The 25,667-nt window shown below is 36.5% G+C and overlaps 1 protein-coding gene across 4 annotated transcripts; it reads left to right on the top strand.

Annotated features, from left to right (window-relative positions):
• The first annotated feature begins 720 nt into the window (after positions 1-720).
• On the top strand, positions 721-25,667 carry LOC143738134 (TBC1 domain family member 20). Of its 4 annotated transcripts, XR_013203838.1 has the most exons (9): positions 721-983; positions 1,796-1,981; positions 2,068-2,148; positions 3,133-3,319; positions 4,068-4,169; positions 10,442-10,583; positions 13,649-13,833; positions 22,342-23,211; positions 23,282-25,667. XR_013203838.1 is itself a non-coding variant. In XM_077230069.1 (8 exons), exons 1-8 carry the CDS (start codon positions 920-922, stop codon positions 22,592-22,594), a joined length of 1,200 nt encoding a protein of 399 aa, XP_077086184.1. In that variant the 5' UTR covers positions 721-919; the 3' UTR covers positions 22,595-25,667. The 4 variants fall into 4 exon arrangements, 3 of the variants coding, with proteins under 3 accessions (XP_077086184.1, XP_077086183.1, XP_077086185.1); XM_077230069.1 differs by having other exon boundaries at positions 22,342-25,667; XM_077230068.1 differs by lacking the exons at positions 22,342-23,211; positions 23,282-25,667 and adding an exon at positions 18,709-19,332.

A 25,667-nucleotide genomic window follows, 5' to 3' on the forward strand; every position in this document is an offset into this window, starting at 1 on the left:
TATCAAGATAAAAAAAAAACACGATTGAGATTATAATTATTCATAGAACCCACTAATAAGGATATAGTACATCCTTTGCGTTTATTTTTTATTTACCTCTATCCAAAGCATACACATAGCTATTTGAATGGATCTGGAGTTTCTATACACACTTTTCTTGGCCTTATTTAATGTCAAAGCAGCTTTTTGGGACTGCAGTGCAAACACAAGCTGCGGATAAAGAGAAGTTCACCCAAAAATAAAAATTCTGTCATAATTTACTCACCTCAAGTTGTTTCAAACTTGTATTCATTTGTTTCTTCTGCTGAACACAAAAGAAGATATTTCAAAGAAGGTCGGTATTGATAGGCCACATTAACATTGAGTCATTGAGTACAAATATACACTTATACTATACAATTTTTATTAACTTATTTTTTACTGGAAGCTTCACCAAGACGAATTCCTTTTATGGTAGTAAATCTCATTCATATTATAATTATATATATAAATATATATATATATATATTAAAAACTTATAAAATTGTGGTTCAGCAGCTGCTTCAGTCAGTATGCTATATTACATAACTCATGTAAATACAAACACACGCTGTATGCCAGTCATTATGAGCAGGTGTAAAATCTCGTTTGAAATGAGCCAATGGCGTTGAGCCTCTTGACGTCTTTAAACTGCTTTAAACCAATCAGGTGAGACGTCGACAGCAGTCAAGGTTGAGTGACTCCCCGGCGTTTTCAGCCAGTGAGAGACTAGTAAAGCTCGGGTGACGAGTACACCTCTCCACGTAACGACGCGGATCTGAAGGGAATCATAAATGCCAGTTTCCTTTCGTTTTTAATGCCAGTTTTGAATTAGAATTATATGATCGTCAGCACAAAAGCATTTATTTGATATCCTCATGACTGTGAGTCGCTATAAGAGATGAGAAAAGCGAGGAAGCGACTGCCGGCGAGCGGATCGCAAGCGTCTGTCAGGAGACACGAAGGTAACGTTAACGTGGTTTCGGTCCTTTATAAACTTACTGAATGTATGAGGGAAATCAATTATAATGTCACTGACTGTGTTAGATGTCCAGTGTTATACTGCCACTGAGTGTGAGCGCGAACCATTAGAAAATCATTAAATGTGTGTAAGACATTTGTTATGTTACTAAATGTGCCTGTAAGAAGATTCATTGTTGACACTGAATGATTGACGGGTCCATTATGATGTCAGTTGTTACTGTTATGATGTCATTGAATGATGGTCCTTTATGTCACATCACTGAATACGAGTTTCGTTATGATGTCATTGAAAATTATAGCCTATATATATGGTATAAAATCATCTCTATTTTTTAAATGTTAATTTAATGTACATTTTTGCTTTATGTAATGTTTTCCCCCGTCTAAATCAAATAAGTTATTTATGGGAGGTCATTGTGTCACTCTCTCTGTGAAAACCATTAAGACCTCAATCATGAGTTTGTTCCTCATGTTAAGTTTTGGTGGTTTAACCGTGTAATTGTATCTGTATATGAAGTTTTGGCTACAGTAAATGAAAATGAAAGTTTTTCTTCTGCCTGTTTACTTTCCACTGAGGTAAAAGTTATTTGAAGATGTTTAAAGACTTCTGATTTGATTTGCCTATACAGACTGCTGCAGATATCGTGAGACAAGATAACATGTTCATTCTTGCACTGATTTAAGCCAGGCACATTTCCATTTCCAAGGACATTAGTGGCCAATTGGCCATTAACTATTTACACCCAGAGTTAATTTTGCATCCAGCCTCAGATGTTTTGTGCTTTATCTGCAGAACAATTGCCCTGGAAGAAACAGAAGCTGCTTGATATCCATCAGGCCCTGAACTGTGACCCCGTGGACATCGAGACCCTGCGGCGGGCGGCTGCGAGCGAAGGCGGTTTGCTGACGGATGACATTAGGAGAAAAGTTTGGCCCAAACTCCTCAGCGTCAATGTGTACAGTCTGCCTGCCAAACCCTGTAAGTGTGTGAGTTTGTGTGTCTGGAAATTTGTGTGTCCAGAAACTTCAATGATGTTTACCTTTACTTATTTTCCTCTTTTAAAGCCAAAGATGTCAGAGAAGACCACAAAGACTACCGACAAGTGGTGCTCGATGTCAGGAGGTCAATGCGGCGTTTCCCGAAAGGTCAGAATCTGATACATCAGTCAAAAAACATGACACACCATCACATGACAGACAGTCTTGAGACACATATCCAATCAGGGCTGAGTGATAAACCGGTTGAGATAATAGAAGTTTCTCTGCCTGTATAAATGTGGGTGTCTTGTAAGCCATAGAAGTTTACAGCTAAAGCATGAAAAATTTGATTTGACAACTATATTTTACAGTGCAAATTGCATGATTTTTAAAATAAAAAAACAAGACAAACTATGTTAATTCAGTAGTTTGTTCCATTATTTGTACTTTCCCCCCTATTATATTAACTTGAGAACTTGAAAACATTTTCTTTTCAGATTGTAGTATCAGTATAATATATAACAATTTGAGTGCAAATCAGTGTTTAATATATATATGATGAAACACTAATATATATATATATATATATATATATATTAGTGCTGTCAATCGATTAAAAAATTAACTAGAATAATCACATTAAAACACAAATTTTTATATGTTTTTAATATATTTTATAATGTAATAATTGCTTTAACTGCTTTACTCCACGTGTAATCATGTTTCATCATATAATGGTGAAACTCAAAAAATTAGAATATCGTGCAACAGTTCATGTATTTCAGTAATTCTAATTAAAAAGGTGAAACTAATATATTTAGTATATATAACTATATATATATGCATGATTCTACTTTTCAGAGGGCCGACATTTAAAATCCTTGTTTTTATTGATTTCATGTAATATTCAAATTTTCTGAGATTTTGAATTTGGGGTTTTCATAAGCTCTAAGCCATAATCATCAAAATTATAACTTTTACAAGATATTCGAATTTTTTGAGTTTCATCTGTAGGTTTTAAGAGGAATAAAGGAGACTTTTTCACATCATCATGTCTGTAGGGTGTGTTTGACCCTGTGATAATGGAATAATTAATTTTCCGCCCTGCTTTTCTGAAATAACCCGTTCCGCTGTTGATGTGATGGTTCTCAGGCATGCGTGTGGACGAGCGAGAGGTTCTTCAGGAGCAGCTGATCGACATCATTCTGGATGTTCTGAGGAGAAATCCTCAATTGCACTATTACCAGGGTTATCATGACCTCGTGGTGACCTTCCTGCTGGTGTTGGGAGAGAGGATGACCATCGCGATGATGGAGAAACTGTCCAATCATCATCTCAGGTGAGTTAACCTGACCTAGAGCCGAGCGATTCATCGTTACAAGATCGATTCAAACACCCACGGGATCTCAGTCCTAAATCACAGTGATTCGGCTCAATGTCTATTATTAAACCTTTGACAAGTACGATCAGTGAACATTCAAACCTGCGCCCTGAGGAGAGAGAGTGGTTATATATAGGTATGATGAAACGGCTTCACAAAGTCTTACAATAATTCAGATGATCACAGAAGTACTGGGATTAAAGTTTATAGTTCAGATTTAATCACTTAATTCTATGGAAGTGATCAAAATAGAGTAAATCAGCTTTTGAAAGGAACATGACATGTCAAATAAAGATTGTATCAATTACATTCTTACACCAGTAGGTGTTTTTCTCAGTTTCGAGAAATAGTTTTTCACAGTTTATCCAGAATCTTATGTTCCTTATGTTCTTCCTTACCTAATTCTGTTTATAATGTTTTGGATTGTTTCTTGCGACAAAAAAGAATTTTTTTTTGGATTGTAAACCAAAAACTTGACTGATAGTGTGATCGTTTCTGCAACATTTACTTTTATGCACTTTGTCTTCTGTAAAGCTGCTTTACAGCTGAAACTATTTTTGTTGCATAATTGATGGATTTTGCAGCATCGACACTGTTATTGAAGTGAATCAAATTTATCTTTTTTTATTTTTTTTTCGTTTTTATTTTTTCGTTTTACTCTGATAGTGATAATGACATGTTTGTTTTCTTCTGTTGGGAACTGCAGGGATTTCATGGACCCCACCATGGACAACACAAAACACATCCTGAACTACCTGATGCCCATTCTGGAGCGAGTGGACCGAGAGTTACACGACTTCATGATAAGGTTTAACTCGATTGTGTAATGGTGCGTTCACACCGGACGCGAATAGCGCGTCAGGCGCGAGTGATTTCAATGTTAAGTCAATGCAAAGACGCGTTACGCGCGTAAAAAATTCCTGCGGCGCGAATGAGGCGTAGAGCGCGGCGCGGTAGACGCGAATTCGCCTCATTCGCGCGTCAAGTTCGCGCGAATGGCGCGAATTAAGCGTCTGGCGCGTTAAGCGCGTTACGCGCGAATGATTTAGTTAGTGGTATTTGTGCATTCACGCGTTTGACGCGAATTCGCGTCTGCCGCCCGAGTTGAAAAATCTGAACTTCTGCGTCAAACAAAAATAAATGACAGATTAGGTGGATGAGGGCGAGGGTGATCCTCGCTCCAATGCGGGACAACAGGTCATCAAGCTGGGCGCGGGACAGGCGGAAGTACCGCTGAAAGCCACCGTCATCCAGGCGCAGCTCCTGGAGCGAGCCAATGGTGAAACTCGCCACACTGGGTTCGCCTTCGAAGGGTCTGGTGGACACAAATACGGCGACGATTACCCCTACGCCGCCGTTCTGCTCTCTAGAGCAAATACAGAGCGGTGACTCTCCGATGAATGCTCGATCAACATAAAAAAGATGGCCGCCAACGGGTTTCGATTCTGACGCGCGTGACGCGCGTAAATTTCGCTTCAAACTTTTGTTTTTACGCGCGTCAGTTTCACTCTTGACACGCGAATTAACACAAAGTGGTCAAGCGTCAAACTAGACGCGGTAGACGCGAATTTGACGCGCTATTCGCGTCCGGTGTGAACGCACAGTAATGCTGACTAGTGATTATCTGTGATTGAGAATATGCACATACGAACGTGGATCAATTAAAGAGATTACATTAGATAAACTACAGAGATTAAACAGTAAAATACCTCTAAATTCAGATTAGTTGAGGCATGTTTGAAGCCATTGTTGTTAACCACTTCTATAGCCGGGCTGTACACAGTCTCCAGTTTGACTAATATTGTGAATGATTTAGTATTACTAAGTTCTTTAATGAACATTACCATCACTTTATAAAAGCAGTAAACCACTCAAGGCTGTTTTTTAGTAGATTAACTGATTGGCGGGTTTGGTAAAAAATGTCTTGTCCCTCAAATAATACATCATAACTTTCATAATCAGAAGTTTATCCTCCAAGCAAAAAAGTCTCCTCTAAATAGTGCAATTTATGTATCTTTACAGTTCAAATAACACACATTTTTGTATGTGAAAATTTTGAATCACATTTGTTGCTTAACTTCTGCAATGATTGTGAATGATTGAATGAAAGTGTGTATAAACTGAGGGACATGTCAAAATAATTGTGTGTGGTAATCAACACCACAACAGATCCATGTCAAAGGGAATCCTCCTGTTTAGTGTGACGCGGAGGTTAATGTGGTTCCCCGTCCGGAAGAGGGCAGCAGAGGGCGTCTTTATATGTGTAGACACAGTAATGAGGGAGTGACTCCTGCTAACAGGGTTATCTCCACTATTATACACTGTCTGAGACTATAAAAGCTGCTGAAATCTGTGACGTGAATCTCAAATGTCTACGTTTGTTTCCAGTAAGCTGTGTGTGTTCATTGAATCAGGTGAGAGAAGGGGAGTAGCAGTGTGTACTGATGCACAGTGATGTACGGTTCGCTTGAGTTCTGTCATTTATAAAACTGATTTCCCCGCAAGGACACACGCACACACACACACACACACACACTTTATGTAATATTCTCACGGGAGACTGTTTTGTGTGTGTAACCCTTCATCAAAGTCACTGTCACAGGGCTCAACGTTTGTTCCGGTTGGGACAGATTTTTACTTCCCTGGTCAACATTTTAATTCTCAATTTTTTTTTATCTGCATTATTATTATTAATGTCAATATAATATATATATATATATATATATATATATATATATATATATATATATATATATATATATATATATATATATATATATACTTTTTTTTTTACAACAAATAATTGTTCAGCCAGTAGAGAGAATTCCCCCCCTCCCCCCCACACACTTTATTTAAATGATTTATAATAAATAAATAATCTTTTGTAAATTATTTTTAAGCTTAAATGTGTAATGTTTAACCGATGTGCCTCTACTCTGGAATTATTATTTTTTATGAACCTTTTTATTTGTTATTCTTCCAATTTTGTTTGTATTTATTTTTATTTTTGGAAGAAAAAAAAAGAATAGTTGTTAAAAAGTGCGTGTGTGTATAGCTTATCTTATATATATTTGTTGGTATGTTAATGTTATGATGGAGCTGTTTTGTCGTTGATGTTTGTTTTCTTAGTAAATTAAAAAAAAATTGCATTACAATATCAGGAGATGAAGTAATAAATTTAAAAAAATAGAGTGCAGAAAACATTAATGGTTTGTTTACTAAATTCAGCCTGTTTTATAGTAGCTGCTGACTGTTAAATCATTCTTGCAATATTGATAAATCCTCATGTAATGTATGCTGGCTATCATGCATATTTACATCAGCAGATGTAGTTAAACCTCACAGAAATTATAAATATTTAAGTTTGCATAAAATGCATGTAAAGATAGATTGTAGAAATGTAAGCTCTGGGCTGAAACACACACACACACACACACACACACACACACACACACACACACACACACACACACACACACACACACACACACACACACACACACACACACACACACACACACACACAAAATCTTTATCGTTGATCTCTGTGTCAGACAGTTTAAAGTGTTGCATATTCCCCACACGCTCTCAATGTCATCTTGCGTTTTAGCTTTTGACAGCCATGTGTTGTGTTTTTATTTGTCCTTTGCAACCTGATGCATACTGTTGCGTTCTTGCTGTGCGACTATCTTATTTATGTGAGAAACATTTTGGTTTAACAAGCCAACAGAATCGCTGATATGTGATTCATTTATGACATCCCAAAAGTGTATGTCGACTATGTGTGTGTGTGAGTGAGAGTGTTCACATGAACCTGTAGCTCTGCATCGCGTGAGGCTTTCCCGGCTGTAGTTTGTAAAAGCAGGTTATTTATAATGGCGACTCATCTAAAATGTAGAGAATAAGAGGTTCTTCATAAATATTGTATTGGCGCGTCTCGCCGCAGTGCCGGTCCACAGGTTTAATGGTGTTGCTCACTCAGGTGCTGTTGCTTTTGCTTTTATGCATCATTCCAAACAAGTTAATATAACTTCAGAACTTTTAAAAAGCCGTAAAAAAAGAAATGTTGCTTTTCCGTTCCTCTTTGTGCGTCAGTTTCTCTGTACAGAGCAGCATTTACTGAGCTCTGAAATATCACCACTGTCTCACCGCTTACAGAAAGAGCGAATCATTACGATTCCTATTGTTATTGGTCACGCAGTGTTTTATTCTCGTCTGGCATGTGCTCGTGACCTTGCTGCACATTTACAAGGCAGAGAAAAGGCCTACAGGGCCGTTAAATTGCTCACATGGAGTGTCAGTGACTGTGATTAATGAATGTGTCAAACATGCGTTCTTGTGTTTTGCACATGCTAAATGCTCGGGTGGGTTTGTAGAGGAGTTTCGGGAGAGCTCTGCTGTGTTCTGTCATGTTTGAATGTCGGTTTCACAGATTAGAGACTCTTTAAAAAGGTCATGTTGCCATTGAGCATGTTTACTTATGCCAGATACGCACGCTCTAAATGACGCACACAAGCGTATGGTCCCGCGGTATGAATGCAAGTTTGGTGATCACAAACCTCAGTGCAACGGGTCATTGATATGGACACCAAATATACACTACCGTTCAAAAAGTTTGGGGTCGGTAAGATTTTTTAAATGTTTTTAAAAAGTCTCTTCTGCTCACCAAGGCTGCGTTTATTTAATTTAAAAATACAATACACTGTGAATCATCAGATCCTTCTGTCCACCCTCTCATCACTGGGCATCACTGGATCTTCCCTCCACTGGTTTGAGTCCTATCTCACAGGTAGGTCATTCAGGGTCGCATGGAGAGGCGAGGTATCCAAAGCACATCGACTGACCACAGGGGTTCCCCAGGGTTCAGTCCTTGGACCCCTCCTCTTCTCCTTTTACACCACATCACTGGGACCCATCATACAGGCACATGGTTTCTCTTACCATTGCTATGCTGATGACACCCAGCTCTACCTCTCATTTAAACCAGATGATCCCACAGTAGCTGCACGTATCTCTAGCTGTCTGGCGGACATCTCGGCATGGATGAAAGAACATCACCTGCAGCTCAATCTGGCAAAGAATGAGCTTCTCATTCTCCCTGCCAATCCGTCTCTACAGCACGACTTCACTATCCAGTTAGACTCATCCTCAATCACCCCATCAAGGTCAGTCAGAAATCTTGGAGTAATCTTTGATGACCAGCTAACCTTCACAGACCACATTACAAAGACAGCTTGATCATGCAGGTTTGCAATGCACAACATCAGGAAGATCAGGCCTTTCCTAACTGAGCATGCAACACAGCTTCTTGTACAGGCCCTGGTTATTTCTAGGCTTGATTACTGCAATGCTCTTCTAGCTGGTCTTCCATCATGTGCAACGAAACCCTTACAAATGATCCAGAATGCTGCTGCTCGTCTTGTCTTCAACGAGCCCAAACGGGCCCACGTCACTCCGCTGTTCATCTCCCTGCATTGGCTACCACTCGCTGCTCGAATCAAGTTCAAGGCGCTGACACTTGCTTACAGATTGTCCACCGGCTCAGCTCCCTCCTACTTTCACTCGCTCCTACGGGTCTACATCCCTACCAGAAGCCTACGATCGGCCAAGGAGCGACGGCTCGTGGTACCATCACAGCGAGGCACAAAATCACTGTCCAGAACATTCTCATTCACGGTTCCATGCTGGTGGAACGACCTACCCACCCTCGTCCGTAATGCAGAATCCCTGACAGTATTCAAAAGACAACTGAAAACTCATCTCTTCCGTGAGCACTTAACATAATAAAAAACAAACAAAAAAAAACCCTTTTTCTTGAAATCTTCGCTTGTCTGGTTTATGCTACTCTGAGCAATGTTTGAACTTTGTATTCTGAGCACTTCTTGCGTTATTTTTGCCTCTCCACGATGACTCGCTTGGTTTAATCCTCAAATGTAAGTCGCTTTGGATAAAAGCGTCTGCTAAATGTAAATGTAAATGTAAAAAAAAAAAAAAAAAAAAACAGTAATATTGTTAAATATTATGACAATTTAAAATAACTGTTTTCTATTGTAATATATTGTAAAATGTAATTTATTCTTGTGATCAAAGCTGAAAGTCTTCAGTGTCACATGAAAGTTCTATTTCATTTATTTAAATTATATTCAAATTCAGAAATTGCTTTATTGGCATGACTGTACATCATACAATATTGCCAAAGCTTGGAATGCATAGAATAATTATAAAAACTTCAAAATAGTAAAATATTATAACATACTTAAATTTAATTGTACAAATTAACAGTGTAAAAATAAAATAAAAAATAGAACGGTTTATGAACATTTGAACATGCTGTGAAGAATTTAGAATTCAGTGTGTAAGTGTTCTCGTGTTTGTGTGTACGAGCGTGTGTGTGTGTGAATTATAAATGTCTGTAACTTTATCAATTTAATGCATCCTTGCTAAATAAAAGTATAATTTCTTTTACCCCCCCCCCCCTCCCGAAAAAAAAACGTACTTATTACAAACTTTTGAACGGTAATGTATAATGTTACAAAATATTCTATTTCATATAAAAGCTGTTCTTTTGAACTTTCCATTCGTCAAAGAATCCTGATAAAAAATTACATAACTGTTTTAAACATTGATAATAATAATGAATGTTTTTTGGACAGCAAATCATCATATTAGACTGATTTCTGAAGGATCATGTGACACTGAAGACTGGAGTAATGATGATAAATTCAGCTTTGATCACAGGAATAAATTACACTTTACTATATATTCACGTAGAAAACAGCTGTTTTAAAACGCAATAATATTTCACAATGTTTTTTTGGGGGGGTATTTTTAATTAGAAAAAAATGCATCCTTGGTAAGCATAATAGACTTCTTTTAAAAACAGAAAAAAATCTTAACAATCCCAAACTTTTGAACGGCAGTGTATATCCAAATAAATAGAATCGACAATAGATTGTAGATAGATGGTTTGACCAAGATATTATGCAAAAGATAATTGGGTCATGTGTACTTATATAATGTGAATTGTTCAGTTTGACCTGAGGATGTTTATGCTGATAACTGATCGTCTGTGTGTTGCAGGTCTGAGGTGGGCACTATCTTCGCCCTGAGCTGGCTGATCACATGGTACGGCTACGTCTTGTCAGATTTCCGGCATGTTCTGCGGCTCTATGATTTCTTCCTGGCGTCTCACCCACTCATGGCCATCTACTTCGCCGCTGTGGTAAGGAGGAGCGTCTCTCTCTCTCTCTCTCTCTCTCTCTCTCTCTCTCTCTCTCTCTCTCTCTCTCTCTCTCTCTCTCTCTCTCTCTCTCTCTCTCTCTCTCTCTCTCTCTCTCTCTCTCTCTCTCTCTCTCTCTCTCTCTCTCTCTCTCTCTCTCTCTCTCTCACTTTAGTCAGTCCATCTCCTGCCTTTCAAGGACATCGAGGCAGGGCTGCGTTCTGACCTTTTCAGTGTTCGTGAGAGAGAGAAGCACTGAAGTGTTTTTTAAAACTATTATTAACTTGACTGGGCATCCTAAAAGTGCTGAAAAAGCTGCTTTCACAAATTCAAATTAGTTTTGAAAGTAATTTGAATGTGTGAAAGCAGCTTTTCATTAAATACAACTTCTCAGCTTTTTTTTTTTTATCTTAAATACACCAATACACATTTTTACTGGTAAGTTACCATTGACACATCAGCACCAGAAGCTCTTTAGTTTCATCTGTCCAATTTGACAACTTTTTTTACTTCTGAGTGACAGGCGCAAGGGGCCGTTCACATTGAATGCTTTTAAAAATGCGAGACGCTGAGTAGTATAGAATACAAATGCTGGGAATCAATATGAGCAATGCATTTTGGAAACTTGAGAGCGAGACGCTGATAAAGGGGGCGAGACGTGATGCAACAGTTAAAGATTCCCGTCTAGTTCATGTTTACATAGAAAAACAATCAACAAGCTGTGCCGTGAAACGCACGAATGCGTTCTGTGTGAGCTGGCCCTTACTGTACGAGCGCAGAGTAAATGTGCCATCTCACTGTCGACTTTATGATTGGCCCAAAGCAGACTTATTAATATTGTATGTGCTCTTACTGGATATTTTTATTTAATTTTTACTGATTTTAGAACCTCACTTCATCTATTTATTTCAGCTAGTTTCCTAGATTTTAATCTAACATTTATTATTATTTATTGCGTAGTATTATTTAAAATTTAAATATGGAATTATAAATATTAAAATATGTTGTTATTATTATTATTTATTTTAGCTTTCATATATTTTATAGTAATTTTAGTACTTCAGCTTATTTTAGTTAATTTTTATTTAAATATTAAATAATTGAAGATAATTTATTAAAATGTCCTGTTTGCTCACTAAACTGATAATTTATAAAATAATGAATTTGAATTTAATTATGGGTATATTTCTAGAAAACCCTGTATGTGACACACATCCGTTCAGCATTAAAAAACTCTCTCCCGAAGAATAGCGCTCTTTGGCTGAGAGCAACTGTTGGTACTCTGCAATTACAGCAGGACTGAACAATCCTCCGTGTGATGTTGCCTCAGACTATACACAAGCTTTTGTAATCCAAAAAGAGGACGTTGTTTACCATGTTTTGCCTGCGTCTTTGTTAATTCACGCATTTAGGCGATGGCTAATTCATCAGCACAACAACAACAAACCTCTTTCCAAAAGAGAGGCAAAGAATTTTCTTTTATTTTTCCACTCCTTCCTCATCTAATGCGGGAATCGAGGGCACTTTGTTGTAGCGGGATCAGTTAATTAAACAACTCTAATGAATTCACCAGAGGTTTGTGTGGAAGGCTGTGCTAGAATCCTTTAAACACGGCTCTTTCTTCCGTCTCCACGAGCAGCTCCCCTGTTCGAGACGCCGGGGGCCGGGGGCCGTTTGAAGTCAGGATAACAAAGCCAGTAGGAAATGTAGTTCATCCTGCATCTTAGGTAGTGGATGAGCTGGGGTTGGACGACCCGACCCGGCTCTGAACGACTCTGACTTGACCTCGGCTGGGCCGACTCTGACCGGGCCTGAGGAGAGTGCAGTGAACATCTGCGAGCTCAGCTTTATTTCATGGTTGTGGCTGAAAGCCTCATTGCTGTTTGCTCATAAGTGGGATTTTGAATAGCCTTGCACAGCCAGGTTTCTGACAGAAGTTCTGGTCCACGTTGCATTTTAGGGTGTGATCACACTTGTATTTCGGATCGCTTGGTCCTTTGGTCCCGACCAAAAAAACATTTAGTCCTGGTCTGCTCTCTCGTATATATTTATATATATATATATATTTCTCATTTACAATTATTCACAATTAATCGCATTTACTGTGTGTATAATTATTTTGTATATATAAATACACACACATGCATGTATATATTTAAGAAATATTTGCTTAAAAATGATATACAAACATATATGTTTGTATATCATTTGTATTATATATATATATATATATATATATATATATATATATATATATATATATATATATATAATATAAATATTTTATATATGAATAACGTTTTTCTTAAATATATACGTGTATGTGTATGTATTTATATATACAAAATAATTATACACAGTACACACACATCTATTATGTAAACACAAACTTTTATTTTGGATGCGATTAATCGTTTCACAGCCCTATTCACAATTTTAGTAAACATATATGAACATCCTTGAAACAAGATCAATTTAAAAGCAAAAAAGACTATATTTTTTTTATAGACTTGTTTTTAGAACAAGATTCACAAATTCTAGGTTTTATGTTTTAAATCATTCACAGTTAGTATTTGTGTGTATTTATATATACATATATTTATTTATTTATTTATTTATTAAAAATTGACACACTGTTTTATTAAAAATTGACACACTGTTTTTTTTAATCAATCTTATTTAAGTATAAATCAAACAAAATCTAAATCTAAAAAAATATATGTGAAAACAGTAAAGCACCAAATAAATAGGGCAGAATTTGGGTTCAACACATAGTTTTAGGTAAATCCTTTAGTGCTTTTCAAAGTTTTTTTTCTTGTTCTAACCTGATCAGACCTAAATATTTCTTCTTATGGATATTTAGTTTACATGACACTAGTTCATTGTTTTATTATACATTTGATATGTTTGAAGTTATGAACCTTGCCTACTTGAGTGACTTTTCTTTTCCTCAGAAGCGTCATTTTAACATGGTAAACTTGACTTATAGTTGGGTAAAATCAGTCTCTCTCTCTCTCTCTCTCTCTCTCTCTCGCTCTCTCTCTCTCTCTCTCTCTCTCTCTCGTCAGATTGTGTTGTACAGACAGAAGGAAGTGAAGAGCACCGAGTGTGATATGGCCAGCGTTCATCACCTGCTGTCTCAGATGCCTCAGGATCTGCCGTACGAGGATCTGATAGGTCGAGCTCAGAAACTCTTCATCAGCTGCCCGCCCTCTCTGATGACCCAGTCTGCAGCGCTGCAGTCACACAACATGTGAGACTCAAACACACTCTTACATTCACACACACATACTTTTACAAAGGTGTTTTCCATCTTCAGTTAACTATAAGTATAAAAGAAATTAAATAACAATTATTTGCTGATAGTTTCCCATATTAATACTAGTATTAGGGCAGAATGATTAATCAAAATCTCAACATAGTGTGATTTTTTTTTTTTTTTTAATCAAATTACAAAGGCTGCAATTTGATATGCGCTGCGTGTTTCAGAGTGAAACGCTGCTCTGTGATCTGGTGTTTTCAGATTTGTTATAAGAAACCTGCTGCCAACAAGGAGAAGCTTTAAAATATCCCTGGCTGCGTTTTTCAGCTAAAATGGTTTAATGTTTGAAAATAAAAGTTAAAACTATTAATTTATAGAATATTCGTTTTGTACTTTTACAGTTGTACAGTAAAATAAAAATGTTTTTATTAAATACTTGATTTTTATTATTAATTTCTTGAGTATTAATTGTCTTTTTTACATTAAAAAAAATAAAGTATTATTTTTTATTAAAATCTTATTTTAGTCTTTTTTACAGTTATACAGTTAAATTATTATTTTATTAAATACAAATTTTGTATTTTCTAGAATATTCTACATTTATGCTCCTTTTTAAATACAGTAGTACAAAAGTAATACATTTCTTGTTTTTTTAATATTTTATTTAACAATATTATTATTGTTAGTCATATATAATCACACTATAATTTTGTTTGACAAATTCTGCAGCTTTACAAAAAGCACAGTATTTTTATTTCACATTTTAATTCACAATACAATTTGAATCAGAAGATTTTTTTTTATCCCCAAATAATTCAATTCAATCCACATTTATTTTGTATAGCGCTTTTCACAATACACATCGTTTCAAAGCAGCTTTACAGAAAATGCACGAGTCCACATTACAATTTAGAGTGATCTGTTATCAGAGGAAATTATGTATTTCAGAAATGTACATATACAAATCACAGTTTGCTAAAAATGTATTCATTTAAACAATGTAATAATTAAAGGCAAATAGTTTAGCCCTATCTAGTATACAAATATAGCACCAGTTCTAGTGTTGTTATACTGTAGGATTCAGTACACACACACACACTCTCACACACACTCTCACACACACGTTTAAACTAGTCTTTGGCCCTGAGGAGTGTTGGTTTCCACCGGTGTCCATCAGGTGGAGCTATTGAGAATGATATCATGTCCCCTCTGTTGCGCCCCTGTTGTGACGTGAAGGACGCTCAGCCGGAGCTGTCTGCGTCTCGGGCCTGTGTCTCTAAACACTCGCTGTCAGTCTGCAGATTGCATTTGCAGATGCAGGTGAAGCCACTTTAATGATTTATCTCTTACGGCAGCGGGAAACGATTCCTCCGGCATTCAGCGGGAACTGAATTCAAGTCCCTCCGCGCTGAAAAAGCCATCAGAGGGGAGATCTGTCTTGTTTAAGATCTCCCTGCGTCTGCTGTCGCCTATGAAGATTAAGAGAGAGAAGAGACAGAAATGAGAATAAGGAAGTGACAGAAATGAGAGAGTGATAGAGAGGGGCAGCGAGAGAGAGAGACAGGAATTCGTGAGAAACAATGTGTGAGAGAGAGAAATATTAACACAAAAATGAGAAAGATGTGTTTTTTTCTCTTTCTGCCTGTCTTATGCAAATCAGTCCTGCAATAAGTAAGCTCCGCCTCTCTGGGTTATTACTCCTCTACCCTCATTTGCATAACCCCTCCCCCGCCAGCATCTGTGGCCTCACTGAAAGCGTAGAACATACGTGTGTGTGTATCAGTGAAATGAGCAGCCTGTCGCGAGGCCGTGACCTGTGACCTTGATCTCTATTGTTCTGTTTGACCCTGTGGAGTGCTGTAATGAGGAGTGGCACGTCCTCCCTAATGGCTTTGACCCCCAAATGTTCTTCATTAATACCCCCTGCACACCCCCTCCGGCTAACACCCTGCCCTCTGCTCGCACCCGACTTCATCAACGCAGTCAAATTACATTATCCCCGAGACTGATGCTCTGAATCTCATCTTTCGGTGTTAGTTAGCGCTGCCGGTTGCGGGTTTGATCTCCAAATTGCATATTTTTTTTGTAATTGTGACTTTATATCTCTCAATTATTACTTTATTTCTCCTATATTGCATCTGTTCTTCTCACAAATCTCATATTTGCATCTATTTTTTGTAATTGCAACTTATATTTCACAGTTTTAACTCATACTGTTTTTGTATCCCACAGAGTTTTTTGATTGGTTGGTGGGTGTGTGCAGGTTAAAATCAACTTGTAATCAAAAATTATTTTCTTAACTCCTGTTTCAGGTCTTATTTTGAATGATTCATCCATGCATGTAACTTAAAAAAAAAATACAAATCACCTTTTCAGACGATGTCATCTAGGCCACACGGGATATTCAATTACAATACTTCTATATTTGCCTACAAACCTGCATGCATGTCAAAACCTTCATTTAAAAACAGTTAATCTACCCATATACAGATACAGAACCACAGTTCAAAATCTGCCACACTATATTGAAAGACAGTTTGAGATTTCATTTAGCAGAAATCTGAGTAGGTACTACGTTTGATTTGGAATTGACTGTGACCATTAAAATATGTACGTTTTAAATGGTATGAATATGAGTAGTATGAATGAAATTCGAACTTACTACATCCGCCATGTTGTCATTATCATGTGACCTACAGGCATCAGTTGTGTCGCATCACTGCCATTCACAAATCCTCCCCTGTGGCATCATGGGACAGTAAAGTGTCCATCGAATGTGCTCAACACTGCACATTTTGGTTTATTTGACATGCCTAATTCACGGAGCGCTTGAAAAGCTAATGAACTAGTCAGGTGTGTTAAATAAGGGAGATCTAAAATGTGCAGCGATGAGTTAGAGAAACTATGGATGTATCGATATGAAAATTTTGGCCGATACCGATAACCGATTATTCTTTATATTTGAAAGACGATAACTGATATATTGGCCGATAAATCTTAATGCAAATTCTTATTTAATTTTTGAGAGCCCGATTACAAAAACAAAAGTCTCACCATTAAAAGCCATGTCTCAAACACACAATTATAGTGTTCTCATGTTTTATGTAGCCTATATGACAGACTTGCACTGCACATGTTGCACTGAACTGTATTTTCCTTTTTTGAAGAGATTTAAATCATATTTTAAGCAATTTAAAACCATCATGTTGAACAGTGCGCATCTGAAGTGTCTCAGCTGAAGGAAATAATCCATTATTTATCGGCTTTAATATATCAGCCACATTTTCTTATCGGCCCGATAACGATAACATCTAAAATGAACATATGTTGGCTGATACTGTATATCGTGCATCCCTAAACATATGGTCATTGTTTGATGCATGTTGCTGGGTTTTTAATCATTCTTCTAAGAACCAAAGTCACAAATTCCCAGACTACAATGAGCTCTTCTGAGGAAGAAAGAATCTCAATGAATGCATAGAGACTATTGACATTTTTTTGTAGACCTTCAGATCTTCAGTATATAGGAACCTTTAACCTCCACCTGTAACTTTCATGCGTTTTTAAGAGCGTCCAGTAAGCAAAAGCCTTTGGTGCATCACAACACGCTTGAACGAGCAGCTCGTGGTGAAGTGACAAAGCGCCAACACTTACGGGTCATCAGGACATCAGGGCTGATTCACAAAGGCCTGAAGGAGACACACACACACACACACACACACACACACATAAGCCGAGTGCAGACTGATGGGTAATTGGACGTACCATCTCAGCAGCAAGTGTCTAATAATAGGGCCATCATGCGTGTTAGATGGAAGGACGCATTGAATTAGAGCATCCCACTGAACTGTGTTAACCCATAACGTTATGACAGCGAGAGAGAGAAGGGTTTCAGTATATGCTGTAAAAGCCAATAACAGGCTCCCAAGGCTGTAATGGGGATCAGGTTTACAGGCATGATACACTTGTAGGAAAACAGGGGCTATTTTAGGGTCACTGCATATTTAGCGATCAGTTTAGTCATCAGCAGAGGCTGTAACTTTATTATTTTCATGTTCAAAGGTTTGGGGTCGGTAAGAGTTTTTTTGTGTTTTTGACAGTAGTCTCATATATATATATATATATATATATATATATTAGGGGTGTAACAATATATCGTGTCACATTATATGGCAATACAAAAATGCAACAATACATTATGTATCATGGGTAGTGACAATCTGTTTTGTGGATAGTTCATTACTGTGCGTGTCAGTACTACATTAAACTACTATAAATAATGCTGAAAGTAATGTATGAAAAAAGCAATGGGGGAATATTTGCCAAACGTCTGATGTTACAAAAAGTGGCCTACATTATTTTAAATATATCGAGTCAGTGAAAGAGTTCAAATATTCGTCTAAAATAATTGTGTATTTTCAGCTTCAGAAACATGAATATTGTTATTCTGGTGTCTCTATTGTCCTGTGCGTTGTGTTTCCAGCACCAAGTCCAAGACTATTCATTTACACACACAATGTAATATCAAATTTAGCATTTTAATCAACAGTTTATTTTTTTCTAACCTTTTATCAAGTGGTTTGAAGTATCGCAATAATATCGTATCGTGATATGTATCGAATCGTGACATGAGGGTATCGTTACACCCCTAAAATAAATATATATATATATAATTTTATAAAACGTTTGTCCTCATATTGTATGCACTAACACATGTGCATGTGAACAAGGCTCTCAGAGAGGAGGAAGATGAGGATAGGATTTCCGGGAAGACTGTGGAGTTGTGATGGTTTGACTGAGTGCAGCCGTGGAAATGTTCTTCCAGCGTAAACACATCCATCATCTGGTGTATCTTCTTCACCACAGCAAGAACAGATTGAGCAAGAGGAAGAGGGTGAAGGAAAAACAGAAGAATGATGTGACAGAGGTCACACAATCTGCTGCTTCTGAGAGAGGAAACGGTAAAATTAGAAACTGTTTTAGAGACAAGAGGGAGGGAGAAAAAGCGATCAAAGACCGGCAGACGTGCCACCTTGAAGAGAGCAGAAACCAAACACGAGATTCATCTCTGAAGATGGAGGGAGAGAGATTCCCCGCAGAGCTGATTACGTTAGAGTTAAAGGGACAGTTCACCCCCAAAAAAACAGAAAATTCTGTCATTATTTGCTCACCCTCGTGTCTTTGGAAACCTGTATATGCTTTGAATAGAATCTTTGTAGAATTTCCACCCGGTTTTTGCCGTACAACAGCAGTTCATAGTTTCACGTCTGACAAGCTCCAAAAAGTACAAAAACACCAAAAAAAGGACCACATGCAAGCCTTCTGAAGCTTTGTGTGAGAAAACCATTAAACAAAGTTATTCTTCGTTCCCCATATTCACGAGGATCAGTTGTTTAGGCACCGACGATGTCAAAACCTGATGCAATGCAACTAGCCACTATTTTTGCGAATAAGATTTCAGTAAATATTGTACATCGGTTTTTGCACCAGTAATGTTTTGAATTATATTTTATTTGTATACTTATTTTTTTTAATCATTCCCATTTTGTCTCTATATCATTTTAATTAAAGGGGTCATTAACTGATTTTTTTTATAATGTTCTTTTAGGTCCACTTATAATGTAGCAAGATTTATACCTCAAAAACATCGTAATTTAGAAGTAATAAGCTACTTTCTATCCTGCTTTTGACCCTCTCTTTCGAACGATAGGCTTTGGAGTAAACGCCCACTGCTATGATTGGGTAACAGTTTTGTATAATAAAATATTTTTCAACGTCTCCCTGCGATTTACACGTGTGGAGTTGCTTTGAAACTTCCAATGTTGAAAAATGTCAACCGGTGAAATTCAGCCATACATGTTTGAGCCTGATCCTGAATCAGAAGACATACCTACACCTCAAATATTAAAGATACTCCATATACACATTTTTTACTGTATTTTTATTTCATTATATTAATGTTGAAACGAAGACGCTAAAGGTGTTTATCTACATAGTTACATAGTTAAAACATTTGCCACCTGTGAAACATTTATGCGTATTACGTATGCATTATAAAGCTTGGTTTTTGCAAATAAAGCGTAAGGACTTGGAGTTGCCACAGTTATATTTAATAGGATAGCTAATGGTTTTGACATTATGAATGAATGTACCATTGTTTGCCGGACTGTCATTCTTATATTAATCGTTCATGATTTGCTCAGTAAAGTGAACTGTGCCTCGTTTAAAAACGAATCCGTAGTAAAATAAAGCGAACAAACGAACAGTGTGTTACTGATGCGATATGACTGGAACTACGTTAAAAATACAGTTCATTCACGCTTTCTTCATGTTAGGATCACAAGGTTGGCAATGCAAGGACTGTGTTTTTCCACAACTTCATCAAACGTCTTCTCTTGTATTTACTACTACATTAAATGTGTGAATCGTGGGCGGGGCTAAAGTGGCAATGATGTAGAAGTAGGCGTCGACCTTCTGCAGAGGCGGGACTATGACGTCATACTGAGACAAAATCTGAAACGAGTTGTTTTGGCGGCTTGGTTTTAATAAAAGCTGTTTTCGGACTAATATTTGTATAGTACAATGACCTCTCAAAAGATCAAGGAAAATTATATTTCTCAATTCATGACCCTTTTAAGATTTAGTTTAAGTAAAATAACTAAAACTAAGTGAAAATGAGAAACAATAATTGCACTTTACACAAAGTTAATATTTATTTCAGAAGAACTTGGATACGATGCACGAGTTGTTAGTGCTTTTAGTAAGCTTGACTGATGAACTGTTGCTGAATGGAAAAGAGCGTAAAAATCCTTTCTTAAGAGGTTAAGGCCGCCGTGAGTGACAGCGCTCCGCCGGGTCTGTGTGACTGCATTATACTGGGCTTTCGTCAGCGCAAACCACTGGCTCTCCCGGGCCTTCCGCTGGTAAAGGGAAAGTTTAAAAGTTAATTGCTCTGCTGTTACCTGTCAGCTATTTTCAGCAGTGGCGCATTAGCTGTAGATACTAATGAGAACTGGGGAAAGCAGAGAGTCAGAGGCAGGAGAGGAAAAAAGCATAAAAACGAATGAAGACTTAAAGACGTTGAGCCCGTCAGCGCCTGCCGATGGTATTTCTTGCACTTTTTCATTAAATGTTGAATGTATTTCTGCCTGTTTTATTATCTTGAGTGAAAGGCATTTGCATTCCATGTTTACTATTCTTCCATAGAGACCGTAATGAAATAGAATTGAATATTTTATGATTTTTTAATGATGTTTTTCCACTAAACTGTCGAGAGAAAGTCTGCTTTGTGTAGCCCTCAGCATGGGCTCCGCAGGATTTGGGAAAACTCCAGAAATGAGGATCTATCCGTGTCTCCAATCAAGACTAGAGGCAATGCCTCCGTTCTCATTCCAATTCCCTCTTTCTTTTGTTCTGATGATTCACCCAGTTATTCTTTTCTTGCTGTTGTTCACTAACCAGGCGTTTAATATGCCCTTTTTGTCGGTCGTTTGGTTTCTATTTCTGTTTTTGACTCTCATTGGTCCGGTCTGGCTCCACAGAATTTTCCTGGTTTTAGTGTGCATGATTATTATTATAAATTTTTTTTTTTTGTTTCGGTGCATGTTATTCTGAAGGAAAACAGTTATTTCTTTTTCTTATCTGTTCATTGGGAAGTTGCAAATGCCTTTTAAACATCAAATCTGTATAATTGGATATGAATTTTGTGGCTTCATGCACCATTTCTCTTTCAGTGAAGACAAAAGTTACATGACACTCAACGTGTGTCACGCCTGGTTAGGATACAGTGTTAAAGATACGCTCCATTAACACTAAACATTATACTTGGTGAAAATATTCAGATTAAATAATTCAGCATTTATAGTTTATAGCATTTGCTGTATTTGCAGTATTGCTAATGTCTATTTTAAACCAATGTTATCAGTAACTAAAACAAAAAAAAATACTCAAATAAACATTTTTGTTAATTTAAATAAACTCAAACATGAACAAAAGTTTATTAAAAACATAAACGTTTTCATTTCAGTTTGTTGCGAAGACAAAATTCCAAATTTTCGTTCAGTTTAATTTGAAGTAGAAATTAAATGGACAAAGAAGACAAAAACCCAGTTTTGAAAATGTTTAATGTCCATTTAGTTTCAGTTGAAGTACTAAAATGACAAGATGAAATGCACTGAAAGAAAAAAATAATAGAAATTAAATGGACATATTTTTAAAAAACAAAATTAATAAAACTTCTTTAAATGAAAACTTACATGAAATGAAATCAAAATGACAAACTAAAACTGAAATAAAATTGATAAATTAGTCCATAAAAATAATAAAAATTACTAAAACTTAATGTAAATGTAAATCTAAAAATTCTAACTATTTACAAAACTATAATGTGCAAACAAACATGATCATTTCAAACAAAAATGACTAAACCTTTAAACTAAAATACAAAATCTGAATAAATACTTGGCATAATAATGATACTAAAACTCTTTCTCTCGTCAGAATCGCCATCAGCACCTTTACGGACTTCCAGTCGTCCACGCTGAAGCAGCGTCCAGACTCAGTCCTTCGCCAACAGCTTCAGAAGCGCCACGAGCGCCCGCCGGCCCTTCCCATGAGCACCCAGCAGGCGAACACTAACCAGCTCATCAAGATGGCAGTGTGGGGTCTATCCGCCACGCTTGGGGCTGCGGCGCTGGCGGTGGCGCAGACGGCCATGGACTGGGCACCTGAGTTTCTCTCCCAGATCTTCTGACACAAAGCGCCTCGTTCTCGTCTGCCAAACTAGGTGTATTGCATATGCAAGATATGTGTTAAGTGGTGCAAAACACCCAGAGAAAATCAAGCTGTGGCTTATTTATTTCCGAACCCTTTCCCTGTTTTCTTATTTATAGATTTTAGCCGAGCTAATATTGGGGAGGTGGGAGGAGCCAAACGAGGTTTTTGTAATCATAAGCACTTCTGGATGTCGTTCCATCAGCAGAATGTCAGAGAAAGTGCTCTGCTAGGGCATTCAGAACAGCAGCAAGAGCACAAATTATTAAAAGGCTGCTGAACGCCGTCAGTAGTGAGTGAAGCTCATTAGAGAAAACGGGTGAAGGCTGAAAGACCACAGAGACTCGCTGGTGAACGCAGCACTTTACAACTAGTTTATTCCAGAGCGAGAACGCTTGCTAACCTGCGTCGCCACACACACACACACGCTTTCAGCTTCAGGTGTTAGATGTCATCTGAGGACCCCCGCACGTTTCTGAAATCATTACAAAGAAATGGCAAGTAACATATTGAATTAAACATGAGATTTTTAAGTACAAAATCTGTTTTTAAAAAAAAAAACTTGCTCCAATAGTCCAAAAACTAGTCCAATAGTTTGTTAATAAATTAAAATCCAATAATTCTCTAATAATCTTTAATATAAATAAATACTACTATAATACTCCAGTGATCTGTTAATAAATTAAAATCCAGCAATTCTCCGATAATCTTTAATAAAAATAAATACTACAATAGTACTCCAATGATCTGTTAACAAATAAAAATCCAATAAGCTTTATTAAAAATAAATTCTCCCAATAAACATTAATAATTTAAAATACAATAATACTCCAACAATATTTAATAAAAATGAAAAACTCAATAATGCTCCAATAATCTTCAATAAAAATGAAAATCTCTGTAATACTAATATAATGTTCAATAAAAATGAAAACTACAATAATTATCCAATAAAGCTGTAATTAATACTGTAATAATGTTTGATAAAAGTGAAAACTCCAATGAATGCTTGAATTGTCTTTAATAAAAATTCATACTCCAATGATCCTTAATAAAAATGAAAACTCCAATAATACTCAATAATCTTTATTTAAAAATGAAAACTCCAATAATACTCCAATAATCTTTATTAAAAAACAAAAACTCCAATAATACTCCAATGATCTTTAATAAAAACGAAAACTCAAATAATCTTTAATAAAAAGGAACATTCCAATAATACTCCAATTATCTTTGTTAATAAAGAATAAATAGACGTTTAAAAACTTAAAATGAAAACGTAATAATAAAATTGACTAAAAAATTTCTAATTTCACTTAGAAAAGAAATACTAAAAATGTATTAAAAGAAGTACTAAAAATCCTGAAATATATCTGATAGACATTTTCCTGATTTCTACTTTGGCGTCCCTGTGATGTCATGCTGAAGGAAGCTGGAAATCAGCCAAAGACGTCCGTTTAATTCATGTATACATATATACCAAAGATGAGTAAAACATGGTTATGTATCTCCACAAGCTTTATCCTTCTGCGATCAGAAGTTATTGTAGTTTACAGTCGGGGCTCACTGGCTTTTATGAATTTGGTTTTTAGGCTGCAAATGTTTCAGTGTGCTAAAACGATGCACTTACTGAAGTATGGAGTGGACTGTGCTTTTTTAAAGGAGTTTCTATAGGAAATGTTAAAGGCCTTGTGGCGTATGAAGCCAAACGTCAACAGTCTTAAAGACTTTGTGATATATAAATGTATAATCAAGTGCGGAGGATGATCGTGTTATCAATATGTTGATGAGTGACTGTTTTACACGAGGTTAAATATGCATCTTTATTAATTTCCAACTGGTGTAGGATTAACTTTGAAACAGTTTTCACTGTTTTGCTAGTTTTGCTAGTGAATATCACAAAGAATTACAAAGAAATGGCAAGTAACGCATTTAATGAAACAATTTTGATATAGTATTTCTTTGTAAAACTTACAATAATCATAGTGCATGTGAAAATAAGGTGCTTTTAAAAGTCTTTTTGCTTCTTTTCGAGGTTTAATTGCTGGTCAGATCCTCCTTGAATGTTGTAAAGCTGAGGATTGATTTCTAACAAGGCCATATTTAATGACATCAATAAAATATTGGAGTAAAGTCCATTTAAAAAAAACAGAAAACATGCCTCGTTTTGTTCACACCATGCAGAATAAATATGGCGTCTGTCTATTGTGACTAAGTTTATTAGCATTATACTGAGCTTGAGCTTCAGTGCTGTGATAGAAAGAGCGTCACAGACTGTGAAGTCTTCTAAAAAGAGCAATGCCTCTGTATGATTGTCTCTGGTTCCCAGACAGGCGTGAGAGAGCGTATCTGAGCCGACTCCAGGACGGATGTGAGATCCTCCACAGCTGTGCCGGGGGTGTTGATGAGCGCCTGCTACCAGCCCAAAATCACCACTGCCAAAATAATGTGTTTGTGAGAAGAAGTAAGTCTTCATCCCAGCAACTTTAATGTGTTTTTAATGTGTTTCCGACGTCCTCTGAGCGGTTTTGAGTGGCTCATGTACTTGTATTTTTGATGTTAGGTGTATCAGTCAAAATTTGCCAGACCTGCTTTAATGCGAATTTAATTTGAACTAAAGTGCATTTTTTTCGTTTTTATTTTTTAGACAAAGAACGTATTTAGATGTTTTGAAGGAAATTGACTATATTCAACTGGTCATTGAAAATTAAATCCGAAGTATCAAAAATACAGATTACATTAATTGATTTGGCTAGAAAAAATGCTTAACTTATGCATTTGGACTTGCTTTATTTAAGTTATTTAATTTATATAAAACAAATTAATCAAATGCATACAAGTTGAAACTGTGAGATCCATTGCTATAGTCATTAAAATATAAGTGTGTTAAGTGTGTAAAATATGAAGTGTTATTCATCACCTTAAATGATAATAAAAAAAGACTTTAAATACCTTTTAACGCAAATTCTTGGTTATAATTTGACCTCATGCATTTTAAAGTTCATTGACGATTTTAAACGTGAAACAATGTTTCAATTTTGGGGTCAGTATGA

This window comes from Siphateles boraxobius, unplaced genomic scaffold (genome assembly GCF_051911475.1).
Source record: "Siphateles boraxobius isolate OS27281-9 unplaced genomic scaffold, OSU_SipBor_1 139, whole genome shotgun sequence".
Classification (NCBI taxonomy): Eukaryota; Metazoa; Chordata; class Actinopteri; order Cypriniformes; family Leuciscidae; genus Siphateles; species Siphateles boraxobius.

Bases quoted from the DNA above. Each gene is read 5' to 3' on its own strand.
- LOC143738134 (XM_077230068.1), top strand. From the start codon at position 920: ATGAGAAAAGCGAGGAAGCGACTGCCGGCGAGCGGATCGCAAGCGTCT. The intron at 4,170-10,441 runs GTTTAACTCGAT...TGTGTGTTGCAG, and splicing joins TTACACGACTTCATGATAAG to GTCTGAGGTGGGCACTATCT. The intron at 10,584-13,648 runs GTAAGGAGGAGC...CTCTCTCGTCAG, and splicing joins CCATCTACTTCGCCGCTGTG to ATTGTGTTGTACAGACAGAA.